The following is a 19,603-nucleotide window of genomic DNA, read 5'->3' as shown; positions in this document are numbered from 1 at the left end:
ATCTGAGCATCTTGGACCAGCTTAGAGAATATTCAGTAAAAACAGGACTAAGTCATTCATATTCAGACTGTTGCTGCTGCTGCTAAGTCACTTCAGTTGTGTCCGACTCTGTGTGACCCCATACATAGATGGCAGCCCACCAGGCTCCCCCGTGCCTGGGATTCTCCAGGCAAGAACACTGGAGTGGGTTGCCATTTCCTTCTCCAATGCATGAAAGTGAAAAGTGAAAGTGAAGTTGCTCAGTCATGTCCGATATTCAGACTAATAGTGCTCAATTCTGGACGTGGACAAGTAAAGAAAGAACAGGACTAAGTTCTCCTCATCTGCAACCTCGTGGACTATACAGTCCATGGGATTCTCCAGGCCAGAATACTGGAGCGGGTAGCTGTTCCCTTGTCCAGCAGATCTTCCTGACCCAGGAATCAAACCCAGGTCTCCTGCATTACAGGCAGATTCTTTACCAGCTGAGCCACCAGGGAAATGACTTTCACTTACCTGACATCATCCAGGTATGACAGGGATTTTTCCTTTTAAGAGCAAACCCCTCACCCCTCCAGCTTTCCCATTAACAGTAGTAATCTGAGAATACAGAACCTGGAGGAATGCCAGCTGCCCTTGAACCCCACAGCCTCAGAGGCCAGGCAGTAAACTCTGGTTTGAAGGGGTCATTTGAGGACCTGTGTCCTCATTTAGGTCCCTGGAGTTCTTTCTGCTCCATTGAGAGAGCAGAAGGGTGCTCAGAAGTTTCGACAGGCCAGGCTGATGCCACCTCTGGGTGGAGTCACTTGGCCACACTTTACTTGAAGGGAGGCTGGGAAACACAAGATGAGTCAGACACGGCTGAGCGACTGAACTGAACTGGGAAACACTTGAGCTGTTTGCTCAGGAAGGAAGTGGGTTTGGGTGAACCGAGCTGGTCCTGTCTAGAGTAGCTTCCCATTGTAAAGATTCACCTCCTGCCGCCCCTCTGGCTTTTGCTTAAACCAGGCAGAGACCCTGGAGACAGATCCAGCTGGATTTCTTCCCCATCCTCCTAAGCAGACCACCGCCAAGGTCTGGGTATAGGGGGCTGGGCTGCGAGTTGAGCTCTGTTTCTCAAGATCTGCTGGAAGTCCCATCCCATAGCCCGTGAATGTGACCTTGCTTGGAAATAAGGTCATTAAAGAAGATCAGTGGCTCAGATGGTAAAGAATCTGCCTGCAATGCCGGAGACTTGGGTTTGTTACCTGAGTCGGGAAGTCACCCCAGAGAAGGGAATGGTTACTCACTCAAGTATGCTTGCCTGGAGAATCCCATGGTCAGAGGAGCCTGGCAGGCTACAGTCCATAGGGTCACAAAGAATTGGACACTACTGAGCAACTAACGCGCACGCGCACACACACACACACACACACAGAAGATCGAGTTAAGATGAGGTCACACTTGATTCGGGTGTGCCCTCTCCCATAACTGGGGTCCTTAAAGAGAGGTGTGGACAGGCACAGGGGGATGGCCATGGGACACCCTGGTCTCGGGCTTCTGGCCTTCAGATCTGAGAAGATGGCACTTTGTGACAGCAGCTCCGGGCTAAAATCGCCGCCTCTGCTGCTAGCTTGTGTAAGTCAGGGGGCCTCGCTGAGCCCTTTCTCATCTGGCTGGTTCTGGCTGGTGGGGCTGGACTTGGCAAACGCTGAGGGGTGATGAGGAGGGCAGAGGTGCGCTCAGAGGCTCTCGCTTGTTCAGCACACCCCAGGCCTGGGGAGCGGTCAGCCTCCGGTGATCCCTGTGCCCCCTCAACGCTGCAGACACCCTGTTCCCCTGGTCTGGCCTGGCTGCTGCCTGCTGACCCCTTGACCCTGGATTCAAGTCACTTCTAAAGGAGGCTGGCCTCCTCCCCATCCTCCCCACCACCTCCAGGTGGGGCTGGGCCCCATCGGTTGCCCCCACCCCATTCCGTTTTCTCCCTGAGCTACGTGGTATTCCGAGAGTTAGGTGAGGGCAGGGCCTCTGGGAGTCTGTCTTGCTCTAACCTGTTGTCCACGCTCAGCTGTGTACGGTGGGTGTGGGACTGGCCAATTCCAGGTGCAAAAGACCGAGAAAAAGGCGAGCCACCTGCACTTTTGGGTACTCTGGGCCACACTGATTCCCATTAGTCAGCAATGGCTGAGATGCCTATATTCCAAGAGCAATTAAATCAGCAGCAAGAAAACAAGACCCTCACTAACCCAAATGTCACCCTGTCATCTGTGTCCTGTCACCTTGACCGTGGCGGGGGGGCGGAGTGGGGAAATGGGGCACTGTTCTGTGCACAGATACACTAGGTTTTGTGCTTTATTTAAAGTCTGGTTGGGTACAGAAAAACACACACACACAGTTAGGTTAAAATATCCAAAGAAAATTTACTGCAACTTTCGTACAATTGAATTTGTGCTACAAGACACGTTGCATAGGAAACTATTTAAAGCCCCTGAGGAAAAAAATCTCCGCATTTAAGGTGCGACTGGTTTTGTTTCTTCTTTGGGGAAAAGTGAGAGATGCTCTCTGGGAAGACTGAAGGCGGAGAGTGGAGCGAAGAATGTGAGATGATTTCATGGGATGATGGGGAGGGGAATCGTGGGGTGTCTCGGTTTTTGCAGCATAAAATCTGTAGTGTTTTTTGTTGTTTTCTAGCTGTGGGTCTTCCGAATCAGAATCAATAGCTGTAGAAGAATGTTTTAGCCCAATAAGGGATTTACATGGATTATACTAAGTAATTAACGCGCTTCCAGCAAGCAGATTTAGAGAATGAGATTCCGGAATCCCAGATGGCGCATCGCTCATGTAAGCACGGCGCATGGCCCGGCACCTTCCTGGGCATTGACTCTATTGATCCTCCAGATGTTTCTTCACGCCCATCCCTCACTTTCTTCTGAGATGATGCAACCACGCGACTGCAGAATTCAGCCCAGCAAGGCGATCTCCAGCCATCAAGTCAATCGTCAGCCAAGTGTCAGATTTTGTTAGAACATTTTCAGACAATGGTCATACTGCTCAGATAACCTTCATGCTGCTTTTTGTCTTTAAAGTTTTCCCTATGCTCTTTATTTCCAAGGAGAGGAGAGACAGACAGACTAGGAGGGGAGAAGGGCTCCATTTCAGGTGAAGTGGAGTTTGGCAAATGCCAGCAGGCATCTCTGGACATCAGCATAGGGTGTGCTTGTGGTGATGTGTTCTCTGTGCCCAGAAGAGAGGCTGTAAGCTCTGCAGCGAGCATTCCCTGCCCCCGGGAGAAGCTGGGCGCGGCCTCTCAGAGCTGCAGGGACCACTTGGCTCCGGGTGGCGAAGGGCACACAGGCAGGGGCTCAGAAAGGCTTCACCTGTGTCGTGGTTGATCCTTCCTGCAACACGAGGCCAGGGTCGGAAGGTAATAAAAATAGGAGGGAAGCGTAGGACCAGGACAGCCTCAGAAAGAACGGGCAGGCACCGACTGGACTCGTTTACTGAGACACCACGTTTGCTATTTGATTTCTTTTTCGTACACAGCCAAAAGGGTCCGGCGCCTGACAAGTGTCTTCCCGTGCTCAGTGGTGAAATGCAAAGTGTGTCCGACAACCAGAAACGCTCCCACAACCCTTAAATACATATATACATCTGTCACATAATTTAAAAAGGTCTTTATAGAACACAAAAACCTCAACAGTATCTGACCCTAAGAAGTGTTTTTTTCTTTTAATTTAGGGTCCAGTAAAAAATTAGATAACCACCTTTCTGGTACGCCCTACCCCCATACTTTAAAAAAAAAAAACCAAAAACTGATTTTAAATTTAAATTTATACTTAACAAATAGAAAGCTATTTGATTGGCAACTACCTGCAGTAGAAATTCCCTTCGGGTCCCCCCCACGATGGAGAAGGCAGGTGGAACATCATACGTGTGCTTGGTCCTGGGTGAGGGTCCAGTGGGGAGGGCCCCTGGGTCTGTCTGAGCAGCTGACCCACCCTCCCACCCCAGTGCCATGCGCCCACCTGGGCATCTGGGGCAGACAGAGGGTCTGCGCCCCAGAGCAGCAGGAGGTGGGGGACCCGTTCAAATCACAAAGTCATCATGGTCCATGGGACTGAAGGCAGAGGCTCGCAGGATGTCCAGGGAGTTTACCAGGATCAGGGTCCCTGTGAGGTGCTTCCAGCGCTTGGTGATGGGGTTTTTCATCTTGTCCAGGCCGATGTGCAGTTCCTGGATGACGTCCCGGTAGCTGTCCCCGATCTGGTGGCTCCAGGTGAGAAGAAAGTCATAGGCGGGCTTCCACATGGCCTGGATGGTGCAGTCGTCCAAAACCAAAAGAGAGAGCAAAGATTAGGAGACGGTGAGAGAGCTGGTCTGAGTTACCTCTCCTAGTACCAGCATCATGAACCCCAAAGCAGAGTCGACCCCATCCTGGGCTAGCACATTTCAGAGGGAAAAAGGCACTTTGCGTGAAAGTAGGTGGGCAGTGTTGAGAGTCAATTACTAGGTAGGTTGATAAGAAGTCCAGGGTCCCCGAGAAAGACAGAGGGGTCTGGGGCTCTCAAGGAGAAAAGGACAAACTTTCTTTTTCCCACTTTGCTTTGTCTTAGTCAATATAACAAAGTATCTTGCTCAAGTTCATATTTCTTCTTAACAAGAACCCTCTGACTAATCTTGTTATCTTAAGATGCTTATTGTGGGAGTGGGTCTGGTTAAGGCCTTTCTGTTGTCAGCTCTCATCTTAATTTGGGAGTGGGTCTGGTAAAAGTATATACGGCCTTGATAAGACTAGTGAGTGGGGGGCACTCTTCGTCCCCCTTCTGAAGTCTATGCCAGAAGATTTTTTTTGTCCTTTTCATACTTTAATAAAACTCTGCTATACAAAAGCACCTGAGTGATCAAGCTTGGTCCCTGGGCCCGAAGCTAAATCTTCAGAGATCATGAATCCAACACCATTCACTGTAAGCTATCAGTACCACGTAGTGGCCGAGCCAACAGAAGGGGCCTCTTTCCTTCCAACCCCCATAGCACTTTCCATTTATTTAGAAACTCACCATGTCAATTAAGGATGCCCTTATTCTGGGGACTTCCTGCTTCCTAGGTCTCAAGAGCCTTTCTGTCTTTCCAGAAGCTTAAAGTGACCTCCACAAAACAAGTGAGAAAACAGACTCTCTGAGCAGGGACCCAGCCAGCCTTGGTTGAAGCTGACAGCACACCACGAGCTGTCCACCCAACCCTGTGTGGGGCAGAGCCCCATCGTCCCGTGTCCTCCAACTGGGCTGAAGGTAATTTAAGATCAGGATCAGTGAGGGACCGGCAGTTCCAAGGATGCTGTTCCAATGTCCCGCCTGATGGCAGAGCAGCCTCACCACCACCCAGGGCCTGGCTCCCAACTAAGGATCCCGAGAAGGACGGATGTGCTCTCTCTCATCGTGAGCCTCCTCTGCACTGAGCACTTGCTTTCACACTTCATCATCTGTCCTCCTAAAAATGCTCTAATGTAGGTGCCGTCACCACTGCATTTGACAGGTGGAGGGAAGCGCAGCCGGGCTCACCTCACTGTCCACCACCCCGTTCCTGTCCCGGTGGGGAGACTCGTACGCGTCCATCTGCTGCTTGGACACCTTGGCGAGCTTCTCGGCCAGCTCCCGCCAGCGCTGTGCCACCTCGACCGCCGTAGTCAGGAGCACGAAGTCTTGGATGAGTCTGACCACCAGGCCCTGGCAGTCCATCTTCAGTAAGGCCTGAGGAGGAAGGGGCGGGGATGAGGCAGGGCTGAGAGCAGGCTCTGGGCTCCCGGGAAGCAGGCCTTGCAGAGACCACGTGCTGACTCCCTGGATGCTGTGTGGCTTGAGCACCCCCTCTGCTGGAACCCATGATTACAGGATGTACTGGGCACTCCCACCTGCACATCCTCGCCCTCCTGTAACCTCCTGGTGTGACTATAAATCACAGCAGGGTCTTTGCAGATGGAACCAGCTACCCAGTGGTCCTGGTGGACTAGGGTGCGTGCCCCTCACCCAACGACTGGTGTCCTTATGCGGCTGGCGTCCTTATGCGGAGAGAAACAGACACGCAGAGACAGAGGGAAGACTGGAGGTGGGGACAGGGTGATGCAGCTGCAGCACTGGAGCCCCCAGGAGCTGGGAGAGAGGCACGGAGACCCCTGCAGAGCCCCCAGAGAAGCCAGCCCTGCAACAGCCCCAGAACAGAGGCAGGATGGACCTCAACTGCTTGGAGCCTCCCGGCCTGCGGTTCTTCCACTCGGTAGCCCCAGGACACTGATGGGCGGGTGGGTGAGATGATGGCTGTTCATGTGTTCCCGCCGCCATTGGGGAAACTGGAGAAGTGATGCGCTTGACCCAGACGGCCAGTGCAGGACGGTCTGGGCGCAGAGCAGGACAAGCTGCCGTCAGCGGGTGGGGAGCCCTGACTCACAGAAGAGATGTGAGACGGGGCTCAGATTGGGACCTGGAGTGCAGAGCGAGATCCAGGACCCTTGGGATCTGGAGACACACAAAAGGCCGGGATACAGGGAGGCTGAGAGAGGCCAAACCATCAAGAGTCTCCAGAATCAATCAGACCCCACCCTTGTCAAAACTGTGACAGATTTCCAGTGTGTCTCTCCACAGGGCTCACTAACTGTGGAGGGACGGGGGATCAGGAGGAGAGAAGTGCTGTCAGCTGGGAAGGAGGCAATGGGCAGATTCCCAGGCCACGTCCCCGGGTGACCGGAACAGCATATGGCCCCTCCTTGGATGTCATCCCCCATGCAGGTGAGGGGCTGGTCCATTGGGCAGGCTTTCAACACAGGGCTTGCTGCCCCAGGGTTCTGTGCAGCCAGGCTGGAGGCGGCGGTCACAGTAACATTTCTGGCTTAAAGAAATGAATCCACATCAGTATCACAAACCCACAAGTCTGCTGTCCCCACACATCACCCCAAGCCACAGGGACGTCTGCTGGGTGTCGGGCTGTGGGTCCCACGGAGCCAGCACAGAGTGTGTGACTGTGGGCGGCTAGGATGGAGCCCCGGCAGGAGGAGAAGACGTGGTGAGGACCAGACCCACCTGAGCCACGGAGCCAAGGCTTACCCCAAACTCATTCACCCAGCAGATCCCCGGATTACAGCCTAACAGCTGCAGAAGGGAGCCTCTGGGGCCCCGGCGGTGGGGTCTGAGACGCCCTGGGGCCCTCGGACATGGCGGATGCGAATGAAGAGACACTGAGACCAGGCCCCGCCTCCTTTCTGTCCCTGTACGCTCTCTCCAAGCACCTGAGGCTGTCACTTCAAGGCTCTACAGAAAAAGTTCTAAAAACATCAAGACATCTACCAGCCAGCCCCTCCCCAGCTGAGCCAAACATGCCGTTCGCTTCAAACATTTTGTGAAGATGTGGGCAGCCTGGCATCCGAGCAAGGTCAGTCTGCTGGGCTGCTACTTGAAAGAACACAGCTATTTTAGACTAAGCGTTCTTGTTGAAGCTTTACATTTATCTGGGGGAACTTAACGAAGGGACGGTGACTTTGGGCGTGGGGGCTCTCTGAATGTATAGGCATCTCAATCTTTACCTTTAAAACATAAGCTCATTCTGAGACCATCCAGGGTCCAAGGGCTTAGCAAGTGGCTTTAAGGTGGGAAACCAGAAGAGAGAACCATGTGGTCCTTTTCTGATTTTTGTCTTTATAAATAAACCGCCATCATTGAGTCCTTCCGGTGAGCCAAGCACGGGGCTCATCTACTCCCCAGAAGCCCCATGGAGAGAAGAAAAGCTCACCCCAGTTTGCAGATAAAATCGAGAGGACAGGGGTCCAGTGTTGGAGCTGGTCTGGCCTCCAGGCAGCCTGTCCCTGGCTCCCACTCACTGTGCGGGCTGCGTGGTGTCTGATTTATAGACCCCGTAGACACTGGGTGGCCTGTCCAGGGCCCCACAGCTCGAGGGGACTGAGGGGAGGCAGGTAAGATTTCCCGGTGCTCAGGCCAATGGCCTTGCCAGCTCTGTGGGCACCACTGACTTCAGGACCTGTGCATGAGGCTTCAGCGCGATGATTTAGACATTTCAGAAACTGGTCTCTTTGAACTTAGATATCTTCAAGTGACACTGTTTGAAAAAAATGAAATGTTTACTAGATTTGTTCTGCAGAACATGTTCACAGTATGGCGGGGGGAAGGGGATGTGTGATATATTGGTAGAATTCAGGATTTTAGATTCTTTTGCTTGAATAATAATAATAATAAAGAAAACAAGGTCCTACTGTACAGCTCAGGGAACTATAGTCAATATCCTGTGATAAACCATAATAAATATGAAAAAGAATGTCTCTCTATATATGTATAACTGAATCACTTTGCTGTGCAGCAGAAATTAACACAACACTGTAAATCAACTATATTTGAATAATAAAAAAAATTAAAAGAAAACTTGTGGCGTGGTGTGGTTTGAGCCCAGATGCACAGGGGAAGCAGGGCCCCTGCTAGCCACGCTTGCTGTTCTGAGATGGATCCGGCCGACCCCCAGTGACAACGGTCCCTCCCAGGCTTCCTCATAGTGTCCCAGCAGCACGTGTGTGCTCAGCTGCCTGTTTTCCAGGTAACAGAACACTTCAGAGTCAGCTGCTTCTGCTTCGGGGATCCCTGGTGGGAGTGTTCAAAGCTGCTCTCTCCTCAGGGTACAGGGACAAAGGTCCTGAGGAGCTCAGATCCTCCCTCTGGCCCCTGAGCGGCTACAGCGGGGACCAGGTGCTGCCCACACCATCGCCAAGGGGTAGTTCATACATTTGTTTTTTTTTTCTGAAGGATGCATTTTGGGTGCCCATCAAATCTCAGAAATAACATTTTCTCAGCTGCAGGGGTCTGGTTCTGGAAGCTTTTCCCTGTGGCACCTCTTTAGTTTCCGCACACACAAGTTAACACAGGTAATCGCAGGCAACAGAACACACCCATGGAAGCAAAGCACAAAACTGGCCCCAGCTCGACTCTCAGTAGCTGCAGTGACCGTGCCTTAGGCCAGGGTGGCCAAGCTTGCTCTGTAGGGCGAGACAGGATCTGTTTCTGGCTCTGCAGGCAGGGAGGGGGTCTCTGCCTTGGCTACGTGACTGCGGTGGGGCGAGAGAGCACAGAGAGCACTTGAACGGGTGGACTCAGCTGTGTTCCAGTAAAACTTCCCTAACGAAAGCAGCTGGCCCTCCGGCCAGGGTGCCAATCCCCGTTTGAAAAGACATTCTTATGAGAATACGACAAGCATCATTCTGCGGTATGCTCATTCCAAGCTTCCATTGAGGAGGTTCAAACACCAGAAGGGCAGTCACCATGGCAACCCTGCTCCTCCCTGTATCAGCGCTCTCGGGGGTTCGGGACCACCTGGCAGGAAAGAGCCCAGAAACCTCCCTAAGTGCACAGCTGGTAGGTAGCGGCATCCTCTTCCAGGGGAGAAGGTAGTTTTGCTCCCATTTCAGAGAATTCCTTCATCTCAACCTCTCCAGCCCCAACTCTCCCTGATCTCAACACTCCCCTTATTTCCATTCGCTTCTCCAGGTTCTCGGTGTTGATTTCACCTACGACCTTACTCCTAAAACCACCACCTGCCTAGATTTGTATTCTACAGCAACTTTCTCTTTTTTCAGAGAAACTCCCCCGAGAGCGCACAGCATCCTTCCCTCCCGCTCCTGGACTCCCACCGCCACCACCCGTGACTCCTGGTCACCCACCCCGACGGCTTTGCTCCTGGTGGCCCCAGGACCAGTTCTGATTGCTGGCTTAGGCCCCTTCAGGAGAGGTCGCTCTGTCCACAGCCCGGTTCCTCCTGCAGTTCCAGCCAACTCTCCCTCCTTCCCTCCCAGCCCGGAGGGCAGACTTCTTGCTGCTCCCTCAGGGTGTAACCCCCAGAGTCAGGAATAATCTCACATGGAAAGAGTGTTGCTAAATGAAAACATTTCTAGTTCTTACAGAGCTAGGTTCCTGAGGGGTCTGTCCGCCACCCTCCACACACATGCGCGTGCACACACACACACATGCACACACACACACACACACACACACACGAGATGGCCATCACCCAAATCTTCACAGTCCTCGAGTAAGAGCCAAGCCTCCCCTCCACTCACTGTAGTCACCAAATCCTGGGACAAATACACAGCAATGCTTCCCACCTGGATTTTCAACCACACTCGGAAAACTCTTCCCCAGACCCACAAAGTGTGTCAAAAGCAGCACCAATGCCTTAAAAACAGAAGAACACACTCTTTCATTTCTCAGCCTCACGCGTGCTGCGTGTTCAGTCGCTCAGACGCGTCCAGCTCTTCCGCGAGCCCCTGGACTGTAGCCCGCCAGGCTCCTTTGCCCATGGGATTTCCCAGGCAGGAATACTGCAGTGGGATGCCATTTCCTTCTCCAGGGTATCTTCCCGACCCAGGGATCGAGTTCGCATCTCCCGCATTGGCAGGCGGGTTCTTTACCCCTGAGCCACCTGTGGAAGCCCTCTCACCCTCATAAAACAAAACTAAATCTCAGACGTGGGAACCCAAGGCTCAAAGAGGCGAGAAGGGTGCACACCCACCAGCAGGGGCCATTCAGTCCGTCGCTGCAGAGACAGAGATGGACACCAGTGGGCTTTTAAATCATCCCCCGTCACTCTCGGGCCTTGCTCGCCTCAATGTGACCCCGCTGCCACGGCCAACGCTGGCTCCTCCTTCTCTGGAGGGCGCCTGCAGCTGGCAGAATGCTGTCACGAAACGGAGGGGACGAGCCTGCAGAGTTGCGGGGCCAGGACCTGCCTCGGAGCAGTGTTGGTAACGGTGAGACTAGGCGCCACGGCTTTCCTGGAGACGGACGACCAGAGCATCTGCCCAGCTGGGGGCGGCAGCTCCGCACAGACCCAGAGCCGCCTGCTCACATGCTCCGGGGGGAGAAGCTGACCACAGACAGTGCAGGGCAAACCCAGGGAACAGAGGAAGCTCCATGGTGTCTACACTGCAGACCGCGAACACAGGCTGCTTTGGAAGATGGGCCCGGAGTGGGGGCCTTCTGCTGCTGTTTCTCAGAACTGGCAAATAACAGTGCAAAAAGAGCATCTGCCGTCTTCACAAACAGAAATTCCAATGAGGACTATCTTCATTTTGGAAAAAAACAAACCTGGGATGAGCCACAGCAGCAGGCCAGACCCAGGACCCCGGGGAGCTCTGAAGGTCAGTACGGCTGTGCACATGGCCTGGGAACCACCCCTCTGGGCCACAGCACAGACCTGGAGCCATCCGATCCCCACCCAGCATGGCAGGACGGAGAGAAAGCCCAGGGCCTCCTCGCAGGCCGCCCGCCCTCTTGCCAAGGTGGGCCAGGCTAAGGGTGGGGCGGGGGTGGGGGGCACTGCCTGTCAGCCATGTGGCTCGGAGGCCGGGAGGTGACAAGGTACAACAACACAGCTGGGTGGGTCCCCAAGGAGAAGGACACACCTGGGTCCCCTTCCCGTCCCCTAAAACACTTACCCCATCTGCTCAAGGAATAAAGCACGAGCGCCATCCAGCCTGGGCCACCCCCACCACCAGCACGCGGTCATCTCGACTCAGCCCAGCCTCTGGCGCTACCCCACCCCCTGTCCCCCTGCACCCTTGGCCCTTGCCCATGTTGCACCTTCAACCCAACAGCCCCTCTCTGCTGGGTGGGCCGCGGCCCATCCCCTGTGTCAGCCCCTCTCTGCTGGGTGGGCCGTGGCCCATCTCCCGTGTCAGCCCCTCTCTGCTGGGTGGGCTGCAGCCCACCTCCCATGTCAGCCCTCCCCCCACATTTGCCTTTCCCTGGCCCACTCACGTCAAGGGGATCTTTTCTTCGGGGCCCATCACTGATTGGTCCTGCACGCCTGTGGGTGTTCACTCTGCGTCTCCCTCAAGCAAAGGCGCAACACCCTACCCCCAAATAAGGGCACAGCAGACACCCGAGACATGTTTCATGAACATGGAGTACAGACACCCGCCCTGGCTGGACGGGGCGGCTCTTCAGAGCTCTGTTAGAAGCCGCAGCCATATGCCCGCCACCAGCTCCCCCGGCCTGTTTCTGACAACAGAACTTGACTTCAGAAGCTCTTCAAACATGTGCTGCCTCTTCCAGCATCTTCCCAACCACAAGTCCCGCCAGCCAAGCGATCCTCAGGGGGGTTCGTTCAAAGCTCTCTCATGCCTGGGGGTGCTCCGCGAGCTCCGTCCATCCTGGCTACTCTCCTCGGGGTCAGCGTCTTGCCTCCCCCCACTTTCATGATAGTTGGGGTGGCGGTAGCGTCACCCGGGTTGGACGGCCATCTTTTGTCACAGACAGGCAGGGCCTCTACTGGAGAGCTGGGCAGACCGGGGACAGAGGGGTGCTTTCCACGGTGGTTACACCGTGCGGGTGACACAGGGCTGCAGAGAAACAGCTGGAGGTCACAGCTACATAAGGTGCTGCTAGACCAGCTCTGATATTGAACAGATGCAGTAAAACGGTGAAAGAGGGAAGAACTGGAGAACAGAAACACACCTGACCTCAGGAGGCTTCGTCCAGGTCAGATTCTCAGCCTGCATCCCTCAGTCACTCACTCCTCATTCACTCACGTATTCACTCATTCATCAGGATCTGGGTGTTTCCTGTGTGCCAGCATCCTTTCCCTCCTGGAGTTCATATCCAATTAGCCTAATGATAAGGACCACGAATACGAGTAAACAAGAGCATTTCGGATTTGAGAGAGCGCCATGAAGACAAAGCTACAGTAACACAGGGAGTCTGGCGCGGTGACGCAGAGGCGCCAGGTCGCTTCACCGAGGGCGGCAGGCAAGGTCTGACAAGGACATCTGAGCCGGATCTGAAGGACATAAAACGCAACCACGTGAAACTGGAGTGGAGAGAATTCCAGGCAGAGGGAACAGCACGTGCAGAGGCCCGGGGCAGGGGCAGCCAGGTGTGTCCAAGACACGGAGAAACGGCCACCAGTGTAGCCGGTGTGCGGCAGCAGGTACGACCCCCAGTGATGGGCCAGGCGGGGCCGGGTCTTACAGGGCCTGTGGGCCAGAGGAAGGGGCTGGACCTTGTTCTAAGGGCAGCGGAAGGCTGGACAACTCAGTCCTTGGTTCCTTTTTCCTTCTCCTCTGCCTGCAAATTTACTGTCCGAAAATCTTCACCACTTTTAATTCATTCAATCACTGCTTTCAAACCAAGGAGTTATAACTGAACAGAAAGCTACCTTCAAAACGAGAGGGGTGGGGAAGAGGTGGTCTGCCTGTGACAGGGCTGGAGAGAGAGGGGTGGTTTAAATCAGCCACTGAGGCCACAGGAAGCCTGACTGCCCAGTGATTTGTTAAGTCCCTGGAAATAAAACACCTGGTTTCCAGCGACTCCCCAGACACGCTGGGATAAATCAGCCTGTGGTTTCTAGAAGTTTGGCCAACCATTCAAACCTGCCAGCCCACAAGATGAGGCGATAGAAGAGCCGGGGAGGGGCAGGAGAGGGAAACACTGCTAAACCAGTTCTACGGTTGCACCGCAAATCCAACCTTGTCCCGGGGCCACGCTCCTGCCAAGGTCGGGTTTCATTTCCTCCTTGCCTGGGAGTCCTGGGGGTGTGGGGCTGGCAGGGGATGGGGGGAGGTCCGAGTTGCACATGGAACCCCACTCCTCTCCCAACTAACCCAAGGAAGCTTCCCGAAAAACCCGCTCTCAGAGAAAGCTCCCCAAGTTGAACAAAAAGATGAAAAGAAACAAGTTGGAAATGGAAGTTGAGCACGGCCTCCTCAGTCCGCCCAGGTTCATTCATCCTGCCCCATTCAAGGAACGATTTCCAGCTGTGAGGAAGGAAAGATTAAATACCGTTCATGGTCCATGAATGCACAGCACTCCACCATCCTGGAGAATCCCTGCTGGTGGCTCCCTCCTGCCCCCCTGCACGAGGTCCATCCACGAGGGCACCGGGCAACTCAGGCTGGACACAAACTTCGAGAATTGATCTCACGGGTGGGCTGGCGGGATGAGCCCTGAAGGGGGTCCCTAGCTCCTTGCTGTGCGGGAGCCCCATCCAGGGGGGGGATGGGCAGGTTCCTCTGTTGCCCATCCCCCCTCCCCCAAGCTACCATCAGTGATGGATGCCCTCGGTGACCTCCTGGTTGCCACCTCCAGGTCCGGTCTCCCTCCTGTGGGCAAAGTCAGGCTCTTATCCTGTTCCATGTGTCTGGCACTTTGTATTATTGTGGGGCCACTGCCACGGGGTCTTTCTTGATGCCTTGCTTTCTGTGAGGCTGCTGTTCACGCTCCCTGCAGCAGGGGCCGTGCCCCCGTGGACCGTATCCCTCCTGCACCCCCCAGCCCCAGGGGGCAGCACGGGATGTGAATGCAACAGCTCCATCCACGCACACACCCTCACAAACACGCCAGGCCCGTCCATTCCAACAGGCACTCACTCAGAACGGCACGTGCTGGGGGAAGGAGGGGAGCTGAGGTGACAGAAATGCAGGGGCGCTGGGAGTCCTACCTTACAGGGCTTAGGAGGTGAAAAGGGCTGTGTGGAATGGGCAGAACGAGGGGAAAAAAAAGGTTATGACCGAGTCACCGGCTTCCCACGGAAACAAAAACTAGTGGCGTGTTCGTATCGGGGGACAGGGAAGGGAACTGAGTCGGCTTCTGTTACAGAAAGAATCAACAGAATGTCTGCTGGCATGAATTCAACCAGGGATGCCCAGAAGGCATCAAGCTTCTCCCAGGTAACTGCACCGGCAGTTAGAGGGACCAGCGCAGAGCCCAGGCCTGTTACAAGCTGTGAATGGGTAAAGAAGGCGCTTTCCGGTTGGTTTATAAGCTCGAACCAGCAGGGGGGGCTCTAACTGCCCCCTCTTTACTTAGGATTCCAGTTCCCAGTGGTGCTGGCAAAAACAGAGAATTTTCTGAAGGAAATTACCCTGAATGTTCACTGGAAGGACTGATGCTGAAGCCCCAAGAATACTTTGGCCACCTGATGAGCAGACTCATTGGAAAAGACCCTGATGCTAGGAAAGATTAAGGGCAAGAGGAGAAAGGGACGACAGAGGATGGGTGGTTGGATGGCACTGCCCACTCGACGGACATGAGTTTGAGCAAGCTCCGGGAGATAGTGAAGGACGAGGAAGCCGGGGGTGCTGCAGTCCATGGGGGTGGCAAAGAGTTGGACCTGTCAACAACTGAACAACAACAATAACAACCACAATGTCGCCCCAAATCAAACAGAAGCAAAACAGAGGAAGAGGAAATGATGCTGAGGAGGGTAGAACCTTCAAGTAAGAACCAGAGAGAAAAATTCACCTTGTGATCCAGTTAGACTTTGGGGCAGTGGTTCACCAAACTTTTATGTCACAGGTCCCCCTGGAGATCTGACGAAAGGATGGATTTCCTCCCAGGAGATCTAAACAGGAGCAGGTGGACACAGGGCCCCCTTGTGCCCCAACCCCCGCAACTGGCAGGGGGAGATGCATTCTGGACCTCTGAGGAGCTCACAAATTCAGCGGGAGGAGACCTGAACGACCCTCACGCCCCGGTGGTGCTGAGCTGTTTGGGGCTCCCCTCCCCGAGGCCCACGTAAATGCCTGTCCCCAGGTGTATGTGAGTGTCCGGGAGCAGAGAGGGGCCCCAGACCCCAGGCCCACCGACTGAGGAAACCACACCCGTGCGCGCGTGTGCCAGGGCTCTAAGGCCACACTGGGCTCCCAGCCTCCACGAAGCCATGCCCGGCCAGCCACTCACCATCATGAGCTCCTTCTGGAAGGACTTCCGGTCTTTGTTGTCCGTGTTGTTGCAGTCTTCCTTCAGCTTCTCCAGGACGGATGCTACCCGCTCGGGCTCGCTGTCCAGCTCAGCCCGGCAGAAGAAGGTGAGTGGCAGGTCCCCGTAGCCCAGGGCGTCAGCGAAGGAGCGCCAGCTGCTGACATTCTCCATGAGCAGCGTGCGGACGGAGGCGTAGATGTAGGTGAGGAACTTGCAGGGCCGCAGGATCTGCTCCAGCAGCACGGACGTGCTCAGCTCGGGCCCCGCGAGCAGGCTGGGCCGCGCCTTGCCCACCACCAGCACGTTCTTGGCGTGCACCAGGCCCACCCTGCCCTGGTGGTAGCCGATGTACCACTCCTTCGTCCAAAGCTGCCCCTTGAGCCGGATCTTCTCCTCGCTGAGGAGGGCGATGGCGTCGCCCTTCTTGTACTCCAACAGGTAGTGGTTCTTGCTCTGCCGCACCACCGTCTTGAGCAACTTGCCAAACTTGAGGCTGGACACGGGACGGTCCTGAAACGTTGGGTACTTGGTGGTGGCGGCCAGCGGGGACAGGATAATCTTCCCCACCTCGTTCTTCTTGAGGAAGCGTCTCTGCCCGGATGGCTTGATGGCGCTTTTGGGGGGCGGCTGGGGGGTCTGCACACAAAACTGGGTGAGGATGGCCTCCTGGTCGTCTTTCACCTGAACCCGCAGTGTGAAGTCGGAGAGCTCGCTGGGGTTCTGGCATGTGATGGGGAAGATGAGGCGGCTAACCTTGCCCAGCTTCACCTGGAACCCTCTCACGGCCTTGGCCTGATCGCTGGCTTTGACCTCGTAGTTGGTCATGTTGGAAAACACACAGACTTGGAGATCCTGGGGCCTGGATAGAACGAACTGGTGCTTGCCCCAGAGCTGCAGGGCCACTGGGGCTGGGGTAGGGGCCTGGCGGGTGACCTCGCTGACCAGGAGGGTCTTTGGGGCGCAGTCATGCCCGAAAATGGTCACCACTGTCTTGAAGGACGGGTGGATGTGTTTGGGGCCGTAGAGACCCACGGTGACTTTTTTATTGATGAAGTCCCAGACCGTGGAAGGGTAGAGGATGTTCGGGCCGTGGGCGACGATGGCCAGGTACATACAGGGCTCCAGGTTGTCCAGCTGGACCTGGACTGTGTCCCCGTAGCTGTAGGCGAGAGGGATGGGGACATAGGGCCCCTCTTTGGAGTCGCTCCTCAGGCACTGGAGGCCCACCGTGCTTTTGCTGAAAATGTCACTCTTCACCTCGGCTGACACCTTCATCTCCAGGATGAGGTGGGTCTTCACCTCCAGGGTGCTCAGCTTCACCTCCAGCACTGGGCTGATGGAGCTGCACCGGTCGCTGTTGAGCTCCAGCGGGGGATCCAGCAGAGCCTTCAGGGAGACCTGCTGCATCTCCCCGGGAGCCACGTGGCCCTCGGGCACGTGGATGCTGATGTTGGCGTCGGGCAGCTGCACGGCGCCCCCCGAGCTGTCCAGCTTGCACACGATGTTCGTCTCCACCGCCTGGGTCTGGCCCCACCCAGGGCTCTGGCCCAGCAGGTCCAGGTCGTGGCAAGACCGGGCCAGCTTCCGGTGGCTCAGCCAGGCGGCCCGGAAGTCCTCGCGGCTCTGGAACTGCTCGGGGGCCGGCGATTTCAAGCCCGTGAAAAACCCTGAGGACACGGGCGCATCGGACTTGGCCTGGAGCACGGAGAGCTCCGAGAGGCTGTAGGAACGCTTGCTTCGGAAGAAAGGGTTGTCTCGCTTGACGGGCGGCTCCGCGGGGAGGCGGCCGGCGGCCGGCAGCTCATCGAAGATGTTGCCGGTGCTGTTGGTGGTTGCCGAGCTGGACTCGGTGAAGGAGGATGTCCCCGTGTCGAAGAGGAGCAAGTCCACGGCGCTTCTGGGCGCCAGCTCGTCCATGCTGGGCATCGCCGGGATGTTTCCGTTGAGAAACGGGTTCGTCTGGACTCCGCTCCAGAAAGGATTATTACTGTAGGCTTTGCTGGATTCCTTCTTGGCATCCGTCCATCCCCCGAGCAAATCGAGCTCCTTGGCGACTTCATCCGGGCTGTCTGGAAGATTGTCAATCATCCCGCTGTCGCTGAGGGTGGAGTTCCGGTAGTTTAAGGGCTGCACGTAGGAGGAGGGGATGTAGCCCATCTCCGTGGTGTTGTGGGCGTACCACCACTCCCCGCCCGAAGTGTCCAGGACATATAGGTGGTCGCCCTTGGAGAACTTGAGGGTGGTGAAGTTGGTTGGGCAGTAGTCCTTGATTGCAATCACCTCCTTCGCGTTTCCAAAGGGTGTGGGATTGTCGACGAGCAAGGCACTGGGAGAAGGCACTGTGCAAAATAAAGAACAGGAGGTGAGGGTGGGCTCCCAAGAAGAGGCAGAATGTTGTCCCAAGCCACAAAGAAAAGAAGCCTGGGAAACCATCACCCCCGACATGGAGACAACAAGCCAGGCATAATTGATAGAAACCAACCAGTGAAATCTGGGGTCTGATTCACCTGGCTGAATTCTCCCCAAATTCCATCACATCCCAATCACAGTCTAAGTCAGGTAGAAAGCCTCTCCACCATCCACAGAAATACAAATCAGCATGATAGAATTATCCGATGTCCTGGGTTTTACCATAAAGCAGGCTGAGTGCCGAAGTATTAATACTTTCAAACTGTGGTGCTGGAGAAGACTCCTGAGTGTCCCTGGGACTGCAAGGAGATCAAACCAGTCAGTCCTAAAGGAGATCAACCCTGAATATTCTTTGGAAGGACTGATGCTGAAGCTGAAGTTACAAAAATACTTTGGCCCCCTGATGCAAAAAGATGACTCATTGGAAAAGACCATGATGCTGGGAAAGACTGAAGGCAGGAGGAGAGGGAGGCGGCAGAGGATGAGATGGTTGGACGGCATCACAGACTCAATGGACAAGAGTTTGAGCAAGCTCCGGGAGATGGTGAAGGACAGAGAAGCCTGCAGTGCTGTAGTCCATGGGGTCACAAAGAGTCAGATGTGTCTTATTGACTGAACAACAACAACTGGGGTTTTAAACATCTCCTTTTAACTGGACTTTTCTTGATTTAACTAACTTACTGGGACTGCTGCTAGGTCAAAAGAGAAGTTGAAAGTGATTTAGAAAAACAGTGTTAAATGACCCAATGCATGTAACCAAAGACCAGAAAAGCCCTCCAGCAGAAATCTCTTTGTGTCTAAAAACCAATTCCACTCTCTCCCTTCAAAATGAAATACATAAACAGAGGGGAACGTACCCTTGATAATCAGACCCGTTTCCTGGTTCCCAAGTTGAACCCATTTTTCATCAAACTGTTTATATGAAATAAGATTTTTGAGTCGGGTCTCTTTCAGCCTCTTTTAAACAATCGTTCAGAAGAACACCATGAAATCATTTCTCTCTCATCCCCTGAAAATTAAAGGTTGAGGTTCGGTCATAATTCACGTTCTTTTGAACAACTCTTTAAGCAATCTGAAAAAATGCCAACACTTTAAACAATTGACTCAAGGTAATTTATGGCTCTTGGTGTCCAACTATGTGTTACCAACGTAGACAGCAATTGGAACAGCAGAAAAAAAAGTCATCTAAACAAGCAGAATGTATTTTGAAAAATAACAGATAATTAAAAACCTCCCATAGGTGACAAAGTACATATACCTAAGTAGAGGATTAGGGTTAAGAGGATGAAGACATTTCTTTCTGATGGAAATAACCCCATATATTGGCTCCCTTCCTCACCCCAGCTGTGCCTTGTTTTACAGAGTTTGCTGCCTTCCTGTTACAGAAAAATGAAAGCAGATTTTCTTAGTTGTCTTAAATGAACAAGCAAAGACAGGACATTTTTAGTGGAATTACACTTTCATCTTGTCTAATGTATGACTAAGTCGACAGA

The 19,603-nt window shown here is 54.3% G+C and overlaps 1 protein-coding gene across 1 annotated transcript in view; it reads right to left on the bottom strand.

Moving 5' to 3' along the window:
- Positions 1 to 2,292: 2,292 nt before the first annotated feature.
- Positions 2,293 to 19,603, bottom strand: part of SH3BP4 (SH3 domain binding protein 4) — a 98,243-nt gene continuing 80,932 nt past the window's right edge. The window contains exons 4-6 of the mRNA XM_040231819.1: positions 15,681 to 18,040; positions 5,517 to 5,705; positions 2,293 to 4,269 (exon numbers count right to left, since the gene is read on the bottom strand). Coding sequence (XP_040087753.1) covers positions 4,045 to 4,269; positions 5,517 to 5,705; positions 15,681 to 18,040 — 2,774 coding nt within the window. The 3' untranslated portion in view covers positions 2,293 to 4,044. The remainder of the gene's footprint in view (positions 4,270 to 5,516; positions 5,706 to 15,680; positions 18,041 to 19,603) is intronic.

Source organism: Oryx dammah, unplaced genomic scaffold, assembly GCF_014754425.2.
Source record: "Oryx dammah isolate SB20612 unplaced genomic scaffold, SCBI_Odam_1.1 HiC_scaffold_28, whole genome shotgun sequence".
NCBI lineage: Eukaryota > Metazoa > Chordata > Mammalia > Artiodactyla > Bovidae > Oryx > Oryx dammah.
The sequence above is the reverse complement of the archived record's forward strand: the minus strand, read 5'-3'. Positions and strand labels throughout refer to the sequence as shown.